The sequence below is a fragment of the Cucurbita pepo genome, chromosome 5 (assembly GCF_057944985.1).
Source record: "Cucurbita pepo subsp. pepo isolate OVF chromosome 5, ASM5794498v1, whole genome shotgun sequence".
Classification (NCBI taxonomy): domain Eukaryota; kingdom Viridiplantae; phylum Streptophyta; class Magnoliopsida; order Cucurbitales; family Cucurbitaceae; genus Cucurbita; species Cucurbita pepo.
Genome location: NC_141802.1, coordinates 1,485,436 through 1,502,830, shown reverse-complemented (window position 1 = coordinate 1,502,830; position 17,395 = coordinate 1,485,436). Strand labels below are relative to the sequence as shown.

At 37.2% G+C, this 17,395-nt stretch overlaps 2 protein-coding genes, 1 long non-coding RNA gene and 2 other non-coding genes across 5 annotated transcripts; 1 reads left to right on the top strand and 4 right to left on the bottom strand.

Annotated features, from left to right (window-relative positions):
* Positions 1-981: 981 nt before the first annotated feature.
* LOC111796078 (IRK-interacting protein) lies at positions 982-2,860 on the top strand. Its single transcript, XM_023678764.2, has 2 exons — positions 982-1,208; positions 1,294-2,860. The coding sequence occupies exons 1-2, from the start codon at positions 1,119-1,121 to the stop codon at positions 2,665-2,667; spliced, it is 1,464 nt and encodes a 487-aa protein (XP_023534532.2). The 5' UTR covers positions 982-1,118; the 3' UTR covers positions 2,668-2,860.
* A 1,042-nt stretch (positions 2,861-3,902) lies between these two features.
* LOC111794986 (uncharacterized) lies at positions 3,903-5,933 on the bottom strand. The gene is made up of 2 exons (XR_015421206.1): positions 4,292-5,933; positions 3,903-4,221 (listed from the first exon to the last, which is right to left on the bottom strand). It is a non-coding gene; the product is annotated as an uncharacterized LOC111794986 (long non-coding RNA).
* Positions 5,934-11,063: 5,130 nt separating this feature from the next.
* LOC111794927 (uncharacterized) lies at positions 11,064-13,927 on the bottom strand. The gene has a single exon (XM_023677123.2). It carries the CDS (start codon positions 13,616-13,618, stop codon positions 11,258-11,260), a length of 2,361 nt encoding a protein of 786 aa, XP_023532891.2. The 5' UTR covers positions 13,619-13,927; the 3' UTR covers positions 11,064-11,257.
* A 2,913-nt stretch (positions 13,928-16,840) lies between these two features.
* Positions 16,841-16,914, bottom strand: TRNAK-CUU (transfer RNA lysine (anticodon CUU)). The gene has a single exon. It is a non-coding gene; the product is annotated as a tRNA-Lys (tRNA).
* Positions 16,915-16,977: 63 nt separating this feature from the next.
* On the bottom strand, positions 16,978-17,050 carry TRNAK-CUU (transfer RNA lysine (anticodon CUU)). Its single transcript has one exon. It is a non-coding gene; the product is annotated as a tRNA-Lys (tRNA).
* Positions 17,051-17,395: the final 345 nt, after the last annotated feature.

The following is a 17,395-nucleotide window of genomic DNA, read 5'->3' as shown; positions in this document are numbered from 1 at the left end:
GAGAGAAGAATAAATCACATTTTATAAGATTGTGGAAACATTTTTCTAGTAGACGCGTTTTAAAGCCTTAGAACAATATCTACTGGCGGTGGTGGATGTGAGCCGTTACAAAGTTAATGTTTGGTTTAAAAAGAAAAGAAATACACCCATGGTTTGGTGGGGTAGGTTTTGAAAAAGAGTGGGGTGAAAAGAGTAATTTAAGCTTTATTTCTGGTGCAGAGGGAGGGAGTAAGAAGACATGATGGGGCAGTGATGCGAATGCGAGAGAATACAACAAATATGTAAGCCGCCCCCATGGGTTTGGGCAAAGCCTGGCTCGCAGTAGCAGATGCCTGTGCCTTGCCCCGTTGAAACAGCCGAAGGGGGTACGCAAGGCAAGGCAAGGCAAGGCAAGGCAAGGCAAGGCAAGGCAAGGCAAGGCAGTTGCGTCAAGATATGCAATAAATGAGGAGAGGCGGAGTTGGAAGGAATGGGATGTGAGACTTAAATGTTGACAACAACCACATTCAATTCAATGCCTTTCCATTGAACCCTCTCTCTCTCTCTCTCTCTCTTTCTCATTCCTTCATTTATTTCTCTAAACCCACACTACTATTCCCTACCCTTTTTCATAGCCAACCATTTCAATCACTATATCCATACATTTAATACTCCCATCTTTGTACTACCTCTCCACGCTCCTTCCTTGAAATCCCATTCTCTCTTCTTTTTTTTTTTTTAACATAAAAGTTTTACAGGGAATATAAAGTAAAAATGGAAGGTTACAATTTATATGCATGAATGAATGAAGGGGAGAGCGGGTTCTGAATTTAATACACTTGCATTTCATTGGTCATTATTATTTTTTAATATTTTTGGATTTTCCCCATTTTATTATGTTTTGGGGAATGGAATTTGGTTTGCCAGCATGGGTGTCAAAATTTAAGAGCGTCTTGTTTTTTTGAATCTTTTCGCTGGCCAAAGGGTTGAGAAACCTCTTATCTATGGTAATCTGAATCGTAATCATGATTACAAGACGACGGAAACTGCTACCTAAGTAACTGAAACGCAACACACATACCTCTTGCTTTGCACATTGCACAAACTGGAATTTGCCTGTAACTCTTCTCAATTCACCCATGGCTGCTTCTTCTCCCACCTCCTTCATTTCCTTTTCTTCCTCTGCTACTCCGACCCCCCACCGCCACTCACGATCCCATTTCACGCCGGTGAGTGTTACTACCCGGAGTTTCTAACATTTCGCCTCTTTGTTTGTTTGTTTGTTTCTCGGGAATTTCATTAGTTTTGTTGCAGATTCTAGAATGCGAGGAGGAAGAGCTGGAGGAGGATTTTGATGCTGAGAATCGGGTGGCAGCGTCGGACCGGGGAACTAGATTGAAGCACCACCCGACGACGCCGCTGAATCGGGCGGATGATCGGAGCAATAATGGGAAATCGCAGACGATTAGGAAACGGTCCGAGTCGGAGTCGGATTCCGTGTCGAGTTCAGATGTAGTGTCGTGCGGCCGGTGCCGTCCTCACGCGAGGGAGAAGTTCTCCGTCGTTCCTCTAGATAACAACAATCGCGTTAATAAACAAACGTATTTCTCCATCCCGAGTCCTAATGGCATTTTCAAATCCCTAATTTCGTCGTTGACGCGGAAGAGTCCGAAATCGATTAACGAGTCGTCGGCCTTAACGGCTCGAGAAGAGCAATGGAGGGCCGCTTTGACGGAGCTCTCGCAGAAGCTGGTTCAGACGACGAGGAAGAGAGACGAGGCTATTACAGAAGCTTCTAGATTAAAATACGCCATGGCCGAATTGGAGAGGAAACTGGACAAACTCGAATCGTATTGCCACAATTTGAAATCCGGACTCCAAGAGTGCAGCGCGTGCAGCGCCGGCAATTCGCCTTGGCAAATTGGGAAGTATCATAAAATCCAGAGTTTTCACCAGACGAATCAGAAGCATGTAATCGAACATTTCTTAGTTTCGGTATCGGAATCTCGATCGTCGATCCGGTTTCTCAGCCGGTCACTCACTCCGCAACTCCGACACGTCGGAGCCAAAGTATACGAAAGAATTTCCGTTCTTCTTGAACCTTACGATGTCAAAATATCGTTCTCGAAGAACCCTAGAATCTTGCTTTTCTACCTCGAAGCTCTGCTAAACCGAGCTTTCTTCGAGGACTTCGAATCGATAGGATTTCAGAAGAACGCCTCGACTCCGGTTCTTAATCCGATTGAAAGATGCGAAGCAAATTTCGGATGTTTCAATATCCTCCATGAATTAACGTGGGAGGAGGTTCTAAACAAAGGAACGAAACATTTCAGCGAGGATTTCAGCCGATTTTGCGACCGGAAAATGAGCGAAATCGTGGATATGCTGGGATGGAACAGAGTTTGGTCGGAGCCGCTGCTGCAAGCGTTCTTCAGCGCGTCGAAGAGCGTGTGGCTTCTGCACCTTCTAGCCAACTCCGTTAATCCAAATCTTCCGATGTTCAGAGTTGAGAAAGAAGCCGTTTTCGATTCCGTTTACATGGAGGACGTGAGCGGCGACAAGGCCAGAAAGCTAATTCCGTCGGTAGTCAGAATAATGGTCGCCCCTGGTTTCTACGTATACGGCAGCGTAATTAAATGCAAGGTGTTGTGCAGGTATAACGCCGCCACAACCGCCGCCGACTTGTGACCGTGGCAATCCAATCTGGAGGTGGGAAAAAGAAAAATTTATAGGAATCCAAACAGGAGATTTAGGTGGTTGAATTGGTATAATCGAAGTAGAAGTTTAGAAACTTCTCTTTAGAAATTCTACTGTCTGTTCTCTAATTAGTGTTGAAGACGCTGAATAATATGCTTCTCCCATAGTCAAAGCGATTGAATAATTGCACACTGCTTGATAATGGGTAATGCTCGTTCCTTCCAACTATATACATTATTAAAACCGTGCATCTTTCCATGGAAGACCATCTCCATCTGGGAAGCGTTCCAGAGCTGATAAGTGTTATAGCAAGTGTGAGTTTATTCAATAGAAATAACAGCAAAAAATGGAAGAAGCAAAGCAACTGATACCGAAAAGATAATAACACCTACAATCCCAGATGCTCCCGTTAGAAGAACATGACTCTCCAGAATGGTATGATATTGTCTACTTTGAGCATAAACTCTCATGATTTGCAAATCAATGGAGAGGGCTTTGCAAACCAATGGAGAGTGTATTCAATTAGCCGACATGGGACTTTCATCATCCAACACCTCCCCTCGAACAAAGTACGCCTCCCCTTAATTGAGGCTTGACTCTTTTGACCATGCCTTCGAGGAGCCTCGACTCCTCTTCTTTTGGAGTTCTTTGTTCAATATTTGACCCTTAATTAAGGGTCGACTCTTTTGACTATGCCTTCGACGACTCCTTTTCTTTTGCGAATCATTTTCTTTTGGAGTTCTTTGTTCAACATTTGAGGATTTACGACTAAGTTTAGGGCATGACTCTAGCTCTCATACCATGTTAGAATAACATAACTCTCCACAATGGTATGATATTGTCCACTTTGAGCATAAGCTCTCATGGTTTTGCTTTTTGGGCTCCCTAGAAGGCCTCAAACCAATGGAGAGTGTATTCCTTGATTATAAACCCATGATCATTCCCTAAATTCCCTAAATTAGCCCGAGATGGACTTTCATTTATAACAGCTCCCTCTTCAAAATTCACCGCTCACTACATAACTTCAAAACCAATGGCCAAGTGGATATTAACACCCACAATCCCAATTACAGCAAAAGCCCACCTAGGAGTAAACATGTTCTCGCTTATCGGAAGCATGGTCCATCAAGGTTTTACCCGCCCATTCCCAAGCCCCAAGCAGTGAATCATAAGGAGGCTGGTGGTAGCAGTAATTATCAGCAAGTTCCCTTCTAACAATCAACTCCTCAAGGAACACCTCAGCTGCCTTAAAAAATTATGCAAAACATATCATACAGAAGGAATCAGACAAAATGAACAAATAAACGGATTGACGTAACGATACAATTTGAAACAGGAGCTAACTACGGTCCTCTAAACAGATTCAAACGGATTAAATATGGGGAGAGGCCAGAGAGGCCCTTAGGTTTTAATGGATTGTTCCTATCATTTGCATAGCTCTTCAGCCTCTTAGTCAAAAACCCATCTTTACTACCCATCATCACTTCCAGTGCCGCTTTTTCCCCTGGTTTACACCATTCAATTTCAGGAACATCAGCTCCTTTCCTGGTAACAATAAAATGTCAACATAAACAAATTTGAAGACATTGAAGACAAAACAAAGTAACGCTCTAACCTCAAGTTATCAGCGATAAGTTTTTCCCAATCAACAGACGTATTAGCAGAAGGCCAGTTTTTAGTTGGTATAATCAGAGCAGGGAAATCAATAAGGTATTCCGGGAGCTTCTTATTTATCTTCCCCCTTAGAGTTTTGGCACTGTACTCCAATTTCTCGGATGCAACCCAAATAGGTACCACGTTGTGAGTGTTGGATGAAAGTCTCACATCTGCTAATTTAGGAAATGAATACTCTCTCTATTGGCGTGAGGCATTTTGAGGAAGCCCAAAGCGAAACCACGAGAGCTTATGCTCAAAGTGAACAATATCATACCATTGTTGTGAGTCGTGCTCATTCTAAGTGGGCATCAACTTCATGTACTTTAAATGATTCATCTATCCTCTTACAAATTTCCTCTTTACACTTACGAACTTCTCAGAAGGGCGAAAAGTCTGTGACTAGAAGTGAAGCCCCACATTCTGTAATGAAATTTGGTATAGTCTGTTCAGCTTCCCCCTAAGAATGCTAACCCAGAAAGCTATGAGCCATGCTCACACAAAACTAAAGAAATCATAGATAAAGCAATCCTGATTGCAACTCCAATGGAACATGACAAACCAATCCAGTTAGCATTTTGTTAAAATCTCAAAGAAATCGAAGATACAAGATTACAAGTCATAGTGATTCATAAAGCATAAATGTATTTCATGAAATCAAACTAAATCAATAATTACGTTTTTCCAGGTTCTCCAAAAAGGGATTAACGACAACAAACAACATTAGTACCTAAACTTAGACAACAAATTAACTCGCCTGGAACAAGAAGAAAGGTATTTGAATCGTTTCTTCAAGATCATGTTGAAGTTGTTGCAAGCCCCTTAGCATAAACCCTAATTGCCGAGATTTTGCCCCCAAAAATTGATCGAAGAAATTGAATGCCACAGCAACAGGAACATTTGCTTTGTTGGCCTCATCCACGGAGTGTATCAACGCTCAGTTGTTTTTTACTCGTTGATCCCTAAACATCCAATAAACCACCGGACCCACAGGTCGATCTACAGTACCCGTTGCATCTTTCAAAACCCGAATCCGACCCGACTGAACAGAATTCGAGAGGGTTCAGGCCATTCTTCACCGAATTTCAAACAGGGAAGGGAACTGAATGGGAGTCGGAGTCGCCGACAGTTTGGCCGTAGAAATGAGGCGGCGGCGCGGCGGAGAGAGAGTTGGGCCAGAGTAGGGAACTTTCGAAAATGCGATCGTCGATCGGAGGAAAGAAAAGGAAAATTGGAGGGAAATTGAACAGTGAAAGTTGTGGTTTTGAAAGACAAAACGTGGAGACCTCTATAAGGCGACACGTGTCTAGCGAACGTTTTTCTAGTTGAGTTTCGTTTCAAAATCAAAATTCGGTTAATAAAAGAATTTTTCGAATTTTTAAATAGGATTTATTAAATAAAGAAAATGTCTCTAAACGAAATATTTAACCAAATAAATATAACATCTAGGGGGTTGAATTGGCTTGTATTAAACCTTTATGAAACAATTATATATGCATATATCTAGATTATTTATTTTTTAAAATTTTAAAACTAAACTATATTTTAAGTCTATCATATAAATTGAAATAAATAAACATACATAAATAAATAGAAATTCTAGATATTGAGATATTACTTTTTCTTTTAAAGAAAAAAAAAAAACAAGATTCAACAACATGCAACCGTATAATTCCCACTTCCCTCGCATTTGAGGTTTATAAGAACTCTTATCTTTCCGAACTTATAAAATAAATGGGAAGAACATCGAACCATAACCCAAATAACCCAATTATGAATAACTCTAGATTTTAGAATTATTATGCATAGATGAAAAATGAAAAGAAAAAATGGTAGATGTAGAAGGTGAAGCCCAATTAAAAACCCTACACATAGATTCTATTAATAACTTTGACCTTCATATAATGAACCCTCATGTCGTAGCATCAATAATTAATGCAACTTTAATCACTCCTAACAACCCTCTTTTCATTTAACCAATCTTCCAATCTTCCTTTTTCTTTAGGGAATGTGTCCTTCAATTTCAAGTCAAATTTCTACATCATTTTCAAGCATTCTAGAACCAGTTCCCCTACATTCAATCAATTTAGGGCTATTGTCTTACCAAAATCAGAGGATCATCATAATAATTTGCTACCGACCTATACCCTACAACCTTCACTTTTAACGAAACTGCTTTCAATACATCTTTTAATCCTCGTATTATTATGTTTTTTATCCAAAATTCAAACTAAACAAAAAAAATTCATAATCGATATGATATCATCATTAGTATTTGATTGCATCTTAAGAAATAGTAATAATTATTCATCATATTGTTTATGAATATTGTATTTAAATATAGAATAGACTTAAAGGTGTTTAATAAATTACGCCACGTGACTCATTGAAATAATCAAAATAAAAATATATTTAGCTTTTGTGCTAAACTACTACACCTACCATATCTCATTATCAGATTCCATACATTACCTTAAGGACATATATAGTCGCCCTTTTAGAAACTAGGGGCACCCTGCCCCCATGTGAAATTACCACTTTCACCATGTATAAATCAAAATATATCATATCAAATTATATACCCTATATGTCTTTGATTTCATTTATATAGGTAAAAAAGTTTTTAACTTTGTGAGTAATCAAATACTGATTAATAATTACGTGAATTTATTATTAATTTAAGCACATGTATAAATAATTAATGAGCCAAAATAAATTAAAGGATAATTGAGGGGTGGGGGAAATTAAATTATTAGTCTAAAAATAGAAAATAAAAAGTAGGTAGGGTATTCAAATATAATTATGGTAAAATGAAGATGCCCCCACGTATGCCACAATTTTCAAACCATCAATTAAATAAAGTAATCTACACCATAAAACCCCACATTCTTACACTCAATTAATTCTCATTTTTATTTTTATTATTATTATTATTATTATTATTTTACCCTTAAAAATTAATATTGGAAGCTTTTTAGACCTTTTCCCTTTAAACCAATCACCAAAAAGTTAATTACTTGGAAGTCAATGATCTCCCAAAAATTCAATTAATTACGAAAAAATAAAATTCATAAAGTGGTTGAATTTTGACTAAATCATCTTTAGACTTTATAGATCCATTTGAATAAAAAAAAAATTATAAAGTAGAAACTAAAATGTTATTGGTGACAATAATGTATACGATAAATGGGTGAAAAGTTATGGTCAGCAATTATTTTGTTTATTGTCTGTGAAAGCAGGCCAATTTTTAGCTAAAAAGCTGAAATAAATAATAATAATAATAATTCTTTTTTTTTTTTTTAAATTTTAAATAATAATGCATTGTATTTAGCCACCATGAAAAAGAGAGTTCAATTTTAATAAGAAAGGTGAAAAGGGCTATTGACAAAGCACACCAACTTGCAAAGTTCTATGAGTATTGTCGCATGAGATCCCAACTGTCTCCGTGTCGAGTGTTAGCACGTGACCACTTTCACAACGCACGTGACTTTCTACAACTGCCGTTTCTTTCCTGCACCATTCAAATGTCAAGCTTTATATACACTTTGGCTTAGTGTAATAATCTTATATTATTACAAAAAGTTTATTGTGATTAGGAATAATTATGAGAAAGAGAGATTGAGTAAATAGGCAACAATTAAGAGTGAGCATATGAGACACCATCATCATATATCACTCTTTCCATACCTTCTTTAATCAATTTTATTCCTTCTTTTCATTCAAAATCTCATTCATTACCCGCTATCAATCAATTTAAATTCTCATTTTAATATAATATTAAAATATGTTATTTGGATTAGTGGTTAATTTGACCTCTAATCGAGTTTAGTTTATATCCTTGTTCCGGGTCTTGATTGTTATATTTGGAATTCTTTTCTTGTACAAATAAACGCAATTAATTATTTAAAATGGATAAGATTTTCTTTTACGTCGTTGTTTATTCCATTATGAAAAAGGAAAAGTTTACTTTATTTTTTTTTAAATGAATTTATTTAAATATTTTAAGAGGAAGAGAATATATGTTGTAAAGAAAAAGGAGAAAAAGAGATTGATAATGATATCTTGGACATTAAGATTGTTGGCTACAATATGAGCATAACCACATGCCATTGCTATCAATTCAAATGCCATGCCTACTCTCTCCCCTTTACTTTCTCAACCCTAAACTACAAATTTAGGAATTTAACAATATATATATAAACCAATAATAAAGTAATAATAAATAAGATTCAATAATCATTGAAATACTCGTCAATAATCAGGTAGTTGTAGCACAAAATTTTACTTTTTGAAAGAAAAAAGGAAAAAAGAAAAAGAAAAATACTAAGTAAAGAAAAAACAAAATAATTGAAGTTGGACGTTTGAACAGGCGTAAATATAGTAAGTGTAGAATCAAAGTTGGAACTAGGAAGATGACGAATTTACCCCTACGTGTCTGGACAAACTGCAAAGACATCACGAACACTAGACTGTGACGTCATCGTACGGACATTGACTCAAGTAGATCTCTCGTCCCATGAATCTATCCTCCCTCCTCCTCCTCCTCCTCCTCTTCCTGCGCTGACGAGGGACCACGTGGCCAGAATTTATATATTCAAAAATATATATTTTTTATTTTGGACAGTTGGCAAAAACCTGCACGTGGGTTCACAGGAAATATATCTAGAATTTCCCGGAATTATTAAATCTTATTTTTAAAAAATGAAAGAAAAAGATTAAAAAATAATAATTTGGAGTGGTGGAGTTGGGTAAGTTTAGTCCTATATTTACGATGGAAGGAGAGAGAAGCGTACACGTAGTGGAGTGGGAGTGGGACCCGGAGAAGTCAAAGAAGGATTGACTGAACGGTCAAAGTAACGGAGGAGAGTGGGGACTATAGTGTAGGGTCATGCAGCGTATAATTACCCACACATAAGTCAAGTATTATTATTCCAAATAAATCAGGTATCATTATTAGTTGGATGGTGGGCCATCCCGTACGCCCTCAAGCACTTTATAAACACCATGATAGTGACACGTGCCTCGGATACCGATGCTCTTGTTTGTACAATATTATTCTCTTTTTTTCCCCCACACTTTTCTTTAATAAAAAAAAATTGTATTTAATTCTTTCAATTTTCCCATTTTGCCATTTGACCACTTGTCCTTTTTTCCCCCCCTTTCTTTATTTTTGTCAATATAAATTTACCGCCTTGGTTTTGTCTGTGATTAAAAGAATCTAAATCTTCACTCACAGATTCTATGGTTTATAGATTTATTTATTAATTTAAATATCTGAAGGATTAAATTTAATTTTTTAAAATCGAGTTTTTGTGTTTTGTGTTAAACTCACCTAAACTTTTGTTTTTCTAAAACTCTGCGCCCTCCCCTTTACTTTGAAATTAGGGTCAACATTTCGTAAATTGAAATTAATTGGTCAATAAAAGTTAATATTTTATTATTATTATTATTATTTACTGTGTAGGTAAAGGTCAATAATTTGTTTTAGGTAAAAGGGATAAGATTGAGTTATCCTCAAATGGTTGTTAAATATTTAGGGTTTGTTAGGAAAATGTTTGTTTGTAAAAAATAAAAAAAAAAAATAATTATTATTAAAAAAGAAAGAGCAATGATAACAGAAAGGGGCAACTAAATTAAGAGAGCATTGGAAGGGGGAAAGATTCTTGTGTAAAGGAGAGGCTGTCGTCCAATACTAATCATTATTTCTCTTTTTATTTATTGTAAAAAAAAAAAAAAAAAAAAAAAAAAAAAAAAAAGTGAGTTGGTGAGCAGTCAGCATTAGAATGAGGTTTGCCGACAATAATTTGTAATTACAATCTTGTTTTATAACTCTAAGGGAAAAATGGGTGTTCTTTTCTTTTATTTTCTGGTTTTTGTCTCTCCATCACTCACTCACTCACAACCAAAAGCTTCGAAAATGACTTCCACTGCTTTGTTTTCAGTTCAATACATTACTATTAACACTGCCACTCCTCCTGAAAAGCTTCCTCCCCGCTGCTCGCTACGCCCTTCCACCAACCACAAAAGTTCTTCTTTTTTTTCCATCCCCAAATTTTCAACTCTAATCATTATCCATTCACTTCATCTAACAACTCACTCACTATGTTCTGTATGGTTATGTGCTTAATGCTGTCTTGCAAGTCCGAGGATATCTTTGTCAAATGTGTCTGTGAACAAAAACACAGAGAAACTCGCCAATGTTACTTCCCACACTTTGGTTATCTTCCTGGTAAAACGTCAATTTTCTTTGCTGCAGATGACCAGAAATGAAGCTCAAGATGGGATGAAATGGGCCCATTTCAAAATTAAAAAATGCCACAGTTTTAAACGAATCTTCTTTAATCATTTTTCCATCTAACAAAAGGACCACACATAACAAACTGTACCCACACTAATGCTTATTACTCAAGGAATATAAAACATTGCAAACAAGCCGAATTCGACTCGACACGACAGGGAGGGAAATTCAAAATACAATCTTGGAGACTATCCTATGGTCATATAAGATATGGCGATCCAAAAATTGAGTAATGTCGATAACTGGAAGTAGAATTTCTTCATCAAGGTATGAGAATCCTTTAGTTTCATATGAGGATGATGATGATGGTGATGATGGTGATGATGATGATGATGATGATGATGATGGTGATGATGATGATGATGATGATGATGATGATGATGATGATGATTCCAAGGAAAATGAGGAATGTTGTAATGAAGAATGAAACCAGAAGTGACATGGAAAAATAGAACAATATGGATAAGCCGATGCATTTCGAGGAATACAAAAGTCAATCTCATATGAACAACCCTGTTTCTTCCACCCTACATCCCCCAAAATCGAACACAGTGAAAAGAATTCAATAAATCCTAAGAATCTGAAGAAGAAGAAGAAGAAGAAAAAATTAAAAATAAAAATCGAAAACCGTTACACCGAGGATGTATCGGCGAAAACATCGTTAAGAACGTCATCCTCACCGTTGGGTAGGGAGAAAAGCTCGGCATCCTTGTCTTCGTCGCTGGAAAAATCCCTGCGCTCGAGCTTGGAATGAGCTGAAATGAATATCAACTTCTGTGCCCTCTCCATTCCAGGGTTTTGGTGAGTATGAGAAGACATCCATCTCAACATAGACCAGTTGCATTTGAAACCACAGGAAGTGGCATGAAGGAAAATCAGCCTCACTGCAACCTTCCCTAATGACTTGAATTCTGTAAGATAAGTTTCCCAAACAAGCCTACTGCTTTGTGGATTAGCCACTCTCATCTTCCCACTTACAGGGTCCCTTTCCTTCATTTGTACAGCTCTTGCATAAACTGGATCAAGCCCTTCTGTCCTCCATTTCATCAGCTCCATTAATGCAATGTGAGCTTCCTCCCTCGACACCAGCCTGGTTATCAGCTTATCCACGTCCTTCTCTTGATCAGGAGTGAGGCATTTGAATGGCGGCAGGTACTTCCCGCTCGTGTCCCTTATCAAATACAATGGATCAAGGATAAACGCCGCCGCCCAAGCCGGGTGGTAGTTTTTATTGAACCTCTTTTCGATCACTTTCTCAACAGGCCCTTCAACAATCTGAAACTTACAACACCAATCCTTCACTTTCGCCCTCAGCTGATCCCACAATGGGAGGCATTGCCCAACCAATGGCCTATCTTTCTCAATCTCAACAGCCATTTCTGTTACCAATTTAACCAAACTATGAACTGCCTCCAATTCATTCCAAAACCCCACATCCCCAATCAACTTTGCTACTTCTCGAGCGATTGGGTCCTCCATGGAAGCGATTTTGCAGGTTTCGTCGAGCACGACCAGCTGCAGAGCTCGAGAGAAGCTGAGAATGTCATCCATTAAAGTGAAAACAGGACCAGAGTTGAGCTTCTCATGGTCGCGAGGAGGCACTCGGAGCAAAGCGGCGTGGCCGTACTCTTGCAGCTGAAATTTATGGAAGCAATTACGAACCTGAGACTTGTAATTGACGAAATTAGCAAGCTTTATACAATGCTCAGTCACAGTCTTGAACAATGGGAGCTGCTTGCTGAAATCCTTAACTAAACTTGAAAAGCCCTGAAGCTGACAAGAGAGATTGACCATCCAGTTATTTTGATTCTCCAAATTCTTAAGCGCTTTAGCCTTGAACTTGTCTGCTACAATCCCTACACACTGTTGAACCACATTCCCACTGATATCAGCAACGGTTTCCCACAAAATTTCCTGAGCGTAGGAAGAAGGAACAGAGCCACTGACGAACACAGCCCGCCGGTATAAGCTAGTACCATTGGGGAGATTCACGGTGAGATTCACAAGCTTATCGACGCCAAAAACAGCGTAGTTTTTATCCTTCCACCCATCGGAAGCGAGCTGGAAAAACATCGCATCACGAATCTTAACTTCCGACTCTGCTTTCGCCTCCTCGAATTTCAAATTCAACCGCGAACTCGTAAATTCCCGGCGAGAAATCGAGGGTAGTCCAACTTGGTTGAGAAACGCCCTGAATTTCGGATGTTCCAGGCTTGAAAACGATACAGAGCCGCCGGATTCGTAAACCCAATCGGCGAGAAAATCGAGGGCGCAGTCAATCTGCGTCTTGCTCAGCGTTGGCCCAGGAGAAGTCTTTGGACTCTTTAGCTTCTTCACGCTGTCCTCCAACATAGCCAACGCCCCCAAGTCCTCTTTCCCTCCCGATAACATCAAATGTGGCTGCTGCGCCAACAGACCCCCACCGCTGCCGCCGCCACCGCCACTGGCCGCCGTCGCCACTGATTGAGAATACATCAACTCGCCACAGAACCGCGAAGGATCCACAATCGCAAGAGGTGAGACTTGGTAAGAAGACCCACCACTACCGCCTCCACCTGCGGCGGCGGCGGCAGAGGAGGTTCGTTTGCGGTTGATGTGTTGAAGGGCAGGCGGAGAAGTGGGAGCAGGAGATAAAAAAGAAGAAGGGGAAACGGAGGAAATGGGTTTGGGCAGAGAGTTGAAATTGGGACAAGTGCCGCGCTTGAGATGCTCGGAGGCGGTCCTGGAAGGGTTGGAGGCAGAGAAAACGGCGTCGCATAAGGAGCACCTGAGTTTAACGGCTTTAGGCAAACCAGTGTCAGTGTTGTGGACGAGGATGGGCTCGAGGTGTGCCCAGTACCAAGCGCCTTTACCCTTTATAGCCTTGGTCCGTACCACCAGCAGTCCTTCGTATCGCTTGTGTACGGCTTTGGCAGTCAGCTCATCAGCTGAGGAACTGCCAGACTCCACTGCCGTAGGCGGCGGCGGAGTAGAGGCGTTAGTAGCCGCCATTGCGGCCTAGAAAAAAAGCTTCGAACTTTAGACAATTTAGGGAAGACCCAGTTGCTGGTTCAGGATCCAGAGTTGATTTTGGCGTGTAACGACGTGGTACATTGAACCGGCCGGGGCCGCCGCTGGGAATCCCGGCGAGCTTCCATGGCGGAGGCCGGCGATCTAGAGAGGGCGATATTGGAAACTGGGTAAAGCTCAGTTATTGTGTTTCAGTGATGTGATAAATTGTTTTGTGTTAGAAAAAACAAAGAGTTGAAAACTGTTGGAAGACGAAATTCCAGGGGAGAAAGAGGGAATAACCACTACGAGGAAGAGAAATAGGGAGGGGAGACCGAGACGAGAAAAGAGATCTGTGTTCAAATTTCACGCGCTTACACGCGGATCGATGCGCGTGGAAAAACAACATACGGGGTGGGTAATTGTGATGGAAAACTCTTACCATCAGGTAGTAGCATCTTAATCTCACGTACGAGAACACTGTGTTGTGTCATACTCATCAATCTCTCCTGATTGGAGAGTGTACTCCACGCGCACTTTGCTGGGTTTCACTCAAAAAAATTAAAATTAAATTAAAAAAGAAAAGAAAAGGGGATTATTATTTTATTATTTTTCTTTTATGTTGTTGGTGTCTTGTTGTGTGGGTCTTGTGGGGTACCCCTTTCTTTGTCCGTTTCTTCCTTTTTCATTTTCTTTCCAAATATTTGTTTCGTTTTCTAAATATTATAATAAAGTCATAATTTGATTTTTTTTTTTAATTTACAAAAATTAAAAAATAATAAATATTATAATAAAGTCATAATTTGATTTTTTTTTTAATTTACAAAAATTAAAAAATAATAAATAAATAAATAATGCTCTGGAAATGATTTCTTTCGAAAAGTCAAGTTGGAGTTAAATTAGGTTATTAATAATAGCTTGTCATAATCCCCCTTTATACTTTCACTCCTCCAATTTTCAATTTTTTTTATTATGTGCTCAGGTTTTTAACTTTTTCCTCCCATTTTATTTTTTATTTTTAAATATATTTTATGCCTTTTTCATTTCCTTCATTTAATATATTTAATTAATAACAAAAATCATATGCCTGATTATCTGTTTGATTTCAAGTATTTTGTTGATTGAATCAGTATGGTTTATTAATTAGTTTAAGATTATAATTTGAAAAAAAAAATCTCACTATTCAACTTCATAAAATTATAAAATTAAATGTTTAATTTAAGAACTATGACGTTGATTTAAATAAAATATCCGGAATGTATTTTTTAATTAATGATTTACGAAAAAAAAAAATCGAAATATCATTATTGATGAAAATGACAAACACTCAATATCGAAATAAACATAATGATATTCCATATTCAAAATTGTTGTGCTATTTAATATTTCTTCACTTTTATTCACGTTTTTTTATATATCAAGAAAAAGACATTTACCTTTTATTCCAACGTCAGCTTCTTGCATATAAAAATATGTAGGTGAGTATGTTAAAATTTTATAAACTGACTATTAAAGTTTCTACCAAAAGAATTTAAAATATATTTATGGAGATTAAAAGTGTCCAATGAAATAAAATAATTAAAAAAAAAATATATAGTTGAATACCATATGGTACGATGTTGGTGGATGTGGCATGGGACACAAAACATCGATTAGCCTTTTATTTGTCCCATCCATCCCTAATTTCTTTATTTCCTTGTATGTTAATATAAAACTTATTTCTAATTGTCCTTTTGTTCATTGAATAAAGACATTTTATTAGAAGGAGGAGAGTTGAGTAACAGCCCCAACTGTGATCTGCACCCTCTAAAATTGACCGCTCATTAACAAACCTCAACCATTACACACCAAATTAACTCAAACAATCTTCTCTTTCTCTCTTCTTTATTTTCAAACAAATAAAAGAAAAACAGATTTGAATCATCAAATTCTATTTTTTTAAATTTCTATTTTTTTTAATTTCTATTTTTTTTAATTTCTATTTGCAATCACTCACCCCACCACAACCCTATATTAATTATTAATTATTATTATTATAATTGTATAAAAATGCGTGCGCACAGGTTTTATTTTTACTTTATTATTATTATTTTCTTTTTATTGCCGTACTTCCGTCGCTATTTTGTTTGGTATTATGGACCCAATTTTGCGTGGTTAATGGCCTTAATTTTTTTCATTTTTTGGAATTAAAACAAAATTTCTTCTAACGGCCTTCTTTTTTTATTTTCGATCCTCATGTCTCCTTGTGATCTGCCCACGTGGAAATCATGTACATTTTCTTATTTGAATTTTGGTAATAATATTATATATTTAACTATTTTAATAATGTTAAATTAATTTAATTGGTATTTTACGATTGTATTTGAATAGTTCTTGAAGGAATATTATGAGTTACGAAATAAATAAATAAATAAATAAATAAAGTCGGTAGCTATCATTAAATTCCACTGTTGGAAATAATTTCTGATTTAGATGGCATATGACATGGGACGCACCTTCATACGTATCAGAATCTTAATCATGCTACGGCCCATTATGATTGTTATGAATTGGGCTTTTCTCTGTTATTGGGCTTCGATTTTAAAATAAAGGGGTAGGGCCCATCACCGTACATGTCGCCTATGATTGCTAAAGAGGCAGACACGTGTACGGCAAAGATGAACTGGCGACATGAACTCGGTAGAAAACCCGTAAAAAGTCCAGCGAATGATTAAAATAAGAGAATCATTTTTTTCACAAATTTGGTTTCTTTTTATTTATTAAAGCTTAGGGGTAATAATTAGAGGAATATTGGGCCCACCATCCACCTATTATCTGCCACGTGGTTACCATCCCTGGTCATAATTACGTCAACTTACTGGTCAGTGAAAGTTTCCTCACCGTCCAATGACTTGTTTTTTTTTTTTTTTTTTAATAAAAAAATGTATTATTTTATTAAATCTATTTTAGAGAAACTAAAACCAATTCTCAAAAAAACATTACATCAACTAATTAAAAAGAGTAAACCACATACTTATGAATATGTTTCTATTGATGTGATTGTATACTAGAAATTTAGAATTACAATAACTTAGGTTAGGGCGACATTAGATGACATGTATATATATATATATAATATATATTTAGACTACAAATTAAAAAAGATCAGTGAGTTTAAATCGAGTCAGAGAGGCCCAACTTAGATGGCAAAGCCCAAAAGATTAAAGATTGAAAAGATTTAAAAAACGCCGACCGTGGGGTTCGAACCCCACGACCACAAGGTTAAGAGCTTTGCGTTCTACCAACTGAGCTAGACGGGCTTGTTAAATTGGACACTACTCGTCGGCTTTTGAAAAAATATAAAAAGATATGAAAACAAAAAGCGCCCACCGTGGGGTTCGAACCCACGACCACAAGGTTAAGAGCCTTGCGCTCTACCAACTGAGCTAGACGGGCTTGTTGTTGAAATGTACATTTAAAATGTTATTTAATAAAATAATTTATTCTCACAATTTCCTATGAATTTTTCTCTAAACGATCCTATGAATTTAATATACTGAACTAAAATTCCAATACTCTAACGAGAATGTATCATTTTATTAGTTCTTTTAATACAAAATTTGTTTTGTTTTTTTCTAATTGTGAAAACCAAAGTGGACTAAAATTATTTTTTTTTAAAAAAAAAAAGATTGGTTTTTAATTCAACTTGAGCATACTTGATTTGGAAAAGTTTATTTAATTTAAAATGTAGTCCCTCAATTATATTTTGTCTGATTGGATGGTTGGATAATTTTTTTTTCA